Here is a 6,000-nt window from a genome sequence, read left to right on the forward strand (position 1 = left end):
CATTTTTTAAGGGAAGAGGAAAACATGGCTTACTTCCAAGAAATAATTGGTGGGGGGTGAGGGTATCGTTTTGGCACTTTGATCTTCTTTTTGGGAGGGTTAAATTTGTGGTAACTAAACCTAATCCATTGGTGGGGTGTCCATTTCGTGGTTCAATTTTTTTCCTGGTTCAAAATATTTAAACCAGTTCAATTTGACTGTCCTTTGTTTCAGATTATGATAATGCTATTAGAGAAAGAAAAATCAAAATTGGACTGGTTTGAAGAATCTTAAACCAAAAAAAACTTAAACCACAACATCGATATTAAACTTAAATGGCAAGGCCCCTTCTCAACTTTCATTTCATGTCTAGTCCGCATGCAGTCCGCGTCAAGTACGATAACCTTTCACATAGAAAAATTGTTGAGAAGTATAGAGGAAAATTAAAATATAGCATAACTGAGTCACCTCCGTCGCCATTTTCGTCATTAATGTCTTCGCTTCCCCGAGAATTTCTCTTTCCTTTTCTAGAGTTCTTCTTCCTTTTCCCCATGTTGGAACGGATGTAATGCAGGCTCATGCAAATTTCTGCCCGTTCGAAGTCTGGTGACGAGAACGATTCCCCTTGCATGTTTGCAGTCGTGGAGGTTATCCATTCGTTGAAAACAAAGAATTTTGCAGGCAAGGCATCATAAGAGGACGGTTGTCAACTGCTTCACGTTTCGACACGTTTCCCTATTAAACAGCGAGGCAAAATGTCTTAGCCACTGGAAGAGTCTGGGGAAGTACTGAGCATTTATTGAAACTGCAATAATGCCTCGCGGGCTCCAATTTCTTCTTTTGCTTTTAGCAGTGCCACTGCAGTATTTGATCTGCCAGTGGACTTCTCCATCTACGAACGAGAGGGCTGAGCTAATTAAACAGTAAGTGTTTGAAAAGACTCCATGCAGTTAGTTTTACATTATTAGCTTCTTGATAGCTACGTGTATCATCGACATGTACACATGTACAAATTGTGGTTTGTACACATATTTCCTGAGCCCCCCTTTCAGTACTGCAGAACTGCTTGATGTTGCTGACCCATGAAAAAGGTACAGTGTGAATTGATTAAAATCTATTCAATGGCAAAGCCACGCTCTCTGGGTGGTCTCATGGCTACTTTAATTCTCAAGTGGCCTAAAGATGTGCATTTTTTTTTTTTAACTTTGATGCTTTGCTGTAAATTCCCCACCCCCAGTCCCACAGAAAGAAATTACTTAATTCTCCACCCTAGAGCACATTATCATTACCCTTCGAAAAGTCAGTCTCCTTCGATTCTACCACAAAATTTTGAGAAGAGGAAGGGAACTCAGAGGTATTTGATCCTATTTGCTCTAGATTTCCGCTACCTGTGTTGAGGTGCACATAACTGAACCAAGCTGCCCAAAATTGCTTTTGCTTCCCAGGCAATTTGCAGACTCTACATAAAACAGATATTATAGTCTTGATCTCTGTTTAATACCATAACACACAGGTGATTATACAAAATCGCGCACTCTCATTGGCTCGCTATCTTGGATTATCAGCCGATAATCACCTCGACGGACAAAATGGCTGCCAGAAGTCGTTTTGCCACTGTAAGTGAAGATGATTTTCGCGTTGAAATGTTTTTTTTTTTTTCTCTTTTTTGAAATAATCACCTACGTGTGTATTTATACCAAAACAATTATTCACCTCAGGCTCAGTGATTATGGGTGAATATTCACCTTGACTTCGTCTCGGTGAATATTCACCGATAATTGTTAAACAGTTGTAACTGGAGCATTGTACAAGCATAATGAATTTAAACTGCTCCTGACCCTAACCTTAAATATTTTTCTTTGCGAGATAAATCAACATGTATTCACCTGTGACAATAATATAATACTATTTTCACTTCATTTCACAATACCAAAACCAGAGGTTGTCGCATGGCTGAGCTACAATTAGTGTGAAGCATGAGACTGTTCCTGAGATGACGCCACAACCTGCTTTGCATTGTGAAATTCTTTTAAAACTGAAAATGCAAAACAGTCTTTGATGTCATCCCAGATGTAACCTTCACACCTCTCACCCGCTCAGTTGTGGGACATATTAATGACTGATAAGTTTGTTAACTGTACACTGAGTTCATTCAATCTTTTAGAAGAAAAATGGCAACCAGTGAGTGTAGAATTGGTGAATAATCTCCATCAAATTACTACAGTTTCTTGAACCTTTTCTGGAAATGAGAAACCACTGAATGTTTTGCCAATGGTAAGGAAACGTGTGTGGCATTAGACATGATATCAATATTTAGTAAAATCTGTACTCTTTAGAATTGAAAGTGTTTAAGAGGACATAGCTGTTGAGTAGGCAATCATGGTGTGAACCTTTTTGCTCGAGGGCTTTTGCCATTGACCAGTTAAATGGTCTGACATGCTAGGGAAGGGAGAAAGTGAGTAAGGGGTAAGAGATTAATCTATGCTTTCTTGTGCAGTGACTTGTCCACAGTTATGTGTAGCAAAGCCATTGCAAGTGGACCTAATACTACCGTAGTTGAAACTACTCCATTCTCCAAACAGGATTTCAAAGTCATTCACCATATTTAGTGGCAGCATGTTTGAATGGCAGAAATGGCCAGAGAAGATTGTCAACTGGATAAGCTCATTAAGATTGCTATTGGAAGATGATGATGGAGAATGCCCTGCTGAAGAAGTGATAAAGTTTCAAGCAAAGAATGGTTACTTTGGCATGTCAACAGTGCCGCGTACTCCCAGGCCCAAACACATTAAATTCTATGTTGGTCAAGTCATTCGACACAAGCTTTGGAATTACAGAGGTGTAATTATTGGTTGGGATGAAACAATGACGGTACGAGACTTCTGTTAGATCTGAAAGCATCAAGGGCTTGTGCTGATGTACGCTCATCTTAGACTGCGCTCCTGCCCCCTAGTGACAGCCCTTTCTTACAATAGTGTTTTTAAACGTGCTTAATACATATCTTTCGTATTCACTTGTGCGTCGTATTTTGTTTTGTAGAGAGCATGAGTTTGTTTTCAAATATTTGTAATACCAGGAATTTGTTATTGTTTGGTTGTCATTTGCATCTGGTTCCCTAGTTTCAATATTTATTTATTTATTTATTTACAATTTCACACCTACATTTTACATAATTATATACCTGCTACTCATGTTAATATTATTATTTCTTTACATTATTTTCAATTATTATTGATGTTGATGATGTATTGAAGTCATTGTAATGTCATGATTTTTAATTTTTCTTCCAATAGATTTTGTTGTTAATTTTTTGTCTTTTGTCTTTTAATTGTACCAATTAAGACGTTAGTACTCAGTGATTGTTTGTGATTTGTCTGTTCTTGGCACTTCAAATACTTCCTAGAGTCTAATTTAAGTTTTCTGTTGATTCTGTGTGGACATCAGTTAAAAATAATACCAGGCCATTCTATGCCAGCCATTGTGAGCCTTGATAACAAAGAAGGCTTTTATGATTTTAGCATTTTTGTAAGATAAAATAATGTAATTGGTTTCATTTGCATCTTTTGTAGTCTAGTCTATTATTGCTCACATTAGGGTTATTATCATCATCATCATAAATAAGTAACAATAATATTATTGGATGAGGTTGAGCATGATAGCGATAATTATCAAGACCAAAGTTTGTGTTATCTGCCGAAGCCGAAGGCTGTGGCAAATAACACAAACTGAGACCTTCTTGATAATTATCGCTATTATGCGAAAACCGAATCCAATATAATGAATGCAGAGTTGCCAGTAATTGGATCCCCGTTTATATGCAGAGGGTTCTGGGATCGCCAGGGGGCAAACATTGCAAGTTTCTATAAGAAAATGTATAGCGGAAACTTATTTCGACGTCCAAAAAATGATTTTAGAGAAAGATCAACGCTTTTTTCGACGCAGATTTATTCGAAATCAATTCGGGCAATGTTGATACATGGCAAATGTAAGTTTTTGATTGAATAACCGTGAAATATGAGATAAAATTTACTCGGGTTAACCTTGCTCGAGCGAGGATCCGTAAGGTTTATTGCTGTTTATTGTGAAATTAACATCTGGTCATGGTCTCGAAATATTACAAAATTAGGTACAAATCTGGAGAAAATAAAACAATAAATCCCTTTTAGTTGTATGTACGTGTGTCTAGGCTGTTTCTTATTAGTTACGTCTTGCGTAAACGAATCATGGCTTCTGGAAATATACCTCCTCAAAGGAGAGAAGTCGTTGTCAGAGGAGATGGAAATTCTTTTTTAAGAGCTATTGCTCTTTGGAGGGATGGAGCGATGAGAAACATTAGGAAACCCACAGGTTAAGTTCTTGTTTGATTGAGAAAAATCCAACGGTTTTTGAGCCGCTACAATTTTCTACAAACTCTGTAAGAGTCCAATCACTTTAATTTAGTATGATGATTCTGCTCAAGCAAACCATTTCAATCTCCTTCTGCCTTGAGGCAGCTGTTTTAATGCTCCTCTTCCATAGAATACAGCAGTCTCTGTTTCAATGGATTTAGATAACACTGGGAATTCCTATCTGATATGCCCCAGCTGTTACATGTAAACAAACCTTTTCTTCTGTCAAACTACCATCTACATGTAAAGTCACTGGATCTAAGCAAACTTGTCAAGCTCTATGACTTCGTCCAATACAAAAGCGTCATCTTCATATACTACAGTAGTTCTCTGTAGATCTGATCTTTGGAGCAGGTCTTTGAGGTTTTAGTACTCCCACAATCATACTCTCTTTAGTACAAAGTTGGTGTAGGACATTCAGAGGTTCTGTAACCTCGTGCAAAATTATTTCAACAGACCTTTGAACTCATCGAAACCTTGAATTGGTCACGATTAATAGCTCTAGCCCACAACAAAACATCATTGTTATTCCTGGGCGAGTAAAATCTAAATATTCCAACATGAGGAAGAATCTTTTGCTTCTCTGGGTACCTTCGATCATTGTCACAACCCCAGCAGAGCACAATGATCGCCACTAGGCATATTTCCAATATTATATGAATTGCTGAGTTTAGAAATAGGCCAAAAGCCAGCCCATACACACGTAAATACAACTGAAAAGGCTTTATTGAGTCATTTCCTCCAGATTTATTCCTAATTTTGTAATACTTTGAGACCGTTTCACAACAAATTTTATGCAAGGAAGTTAATCAGCAAATTTTGTCTCATATTTCACGGTCATTCAAACAAAAACTTACACTTGCTATGTGACAACATTGCCCAAATCGATTTCTGATAAAACTGTCAAAAAAAGCGTTGATCTCTCTCCATGATCGTTTTTTGGACGTCAAACAACTTTCCGCCATACATGTACATTTTCTCACAACAACTTGCAATGTTTGCCCCCTGGCGATCCCAGAACCCTTTGCGTATAAGGCATGGATCCAATTACTGGCAACTCATTCATTGTTTAATTATGCATATTCTTGGGCTGCACTTGTAAAGACAAGAGGACTGACTCATCCATTTCTTTGAATGAGTGGCAAATCAAAGAATGTTTCTGCGGTTGGCAGAGTCTTCTCTCCTCTTCTCCGCTGGTTAGTGTGTTAGGTGACGTAACTTATGCCTTTATAAAACTATTGTTTGTAGATATGACGTCAGTTCTACATATATAAGATCTATTGTTTGTAGGTACAGTGTATGACGTAAGAGAAACAGAGCAAGCAAGAATTAGCTGCATGCATAGAGCCAATCAAAATTGAGCTGATGACACCAATGTATAATAATAATAATTATTATTTTACCTGAATGGATTTTGCAGGCATCAGAGCAGTGGAGACAAACTAATCATCAAGACAAAAAGGTATGAGAAGAAGCATAAATTATAACAATAATTATTAGATGCGAGATTAAACTCGTGCCTCCCTTCAGTAGTTTTGAAAACATCTCAAAACAAATCTACTCTGTTTTTTACTTCTTCAGATTCTTATTAAAGATCAATAACTGAAGAACATTTCAAATTGGGAGCTTAATT

General features: G+C 37.4%; 2 protein-coding genes across 4 annotated transcripts in view; one reads left to right on the forward strand and one right to left on the reverse strand.

Annotated features, from left to right (window-relative positions):
• Positions 1–610, reverse strand: part of LOC137997063 (ubiquitin carboxyl-terminal hydrolase 16-like) — a 25,107-nt gene extending 24,497 nt beyond the window's left edge. For all 3 annotated transcript variants that reach the window (XR_011122403.1, XM_068842798.1, XM_068842797.1), the window contains exon 1: positions 448–610. Coding sequence is in view for 2 of the 3 variants with exons in the window: in XM_068842798.1 (XP_068698899.1) it covers positions 448–610 (163 nt within the window). In the remaining variant the exon portion in view is untranslated. The remainder of the gene's footprint in view (positions 1–447) is intronic.
• LOC137997064 (F-box only protein 21-like) overlaps positions 583–6,000 on the forward strand; it is a 16,836-nt gene continuing 11,418 nt past the window's right edge. Inside the window, exons 1-3 of the mRNA XM_068842801.1 lie at positions 583–902; positions 2,562–2,850; positions 5,788–5,829. Of these exons, the coding sequence (XP_068698902.1) occupies positions 793–902; positions 2,562–2,850; positions 5,788–5,829 (441 nt within the window). The 5' untranslated portion in view covers positions 583–792. The remainder of the gene's footprint in view (positions 903–2,561; positions 2,851–5,787; positions 5,830–6,000) is intronic.

Source organism: Montipora foliosa, chromosome 3 (genome assembly GCF_036669935.1).
Source record: "Montipora foliosa isolate CH-2021 chromosome 3, ASM3666993v2, whole genome shotgun sequence".
NCBI lineage: Eukaryota > Metazoa > Cnidaria > Anthozoa > Scleractinia > Acroporidae > Montipora > Montipora foliosa.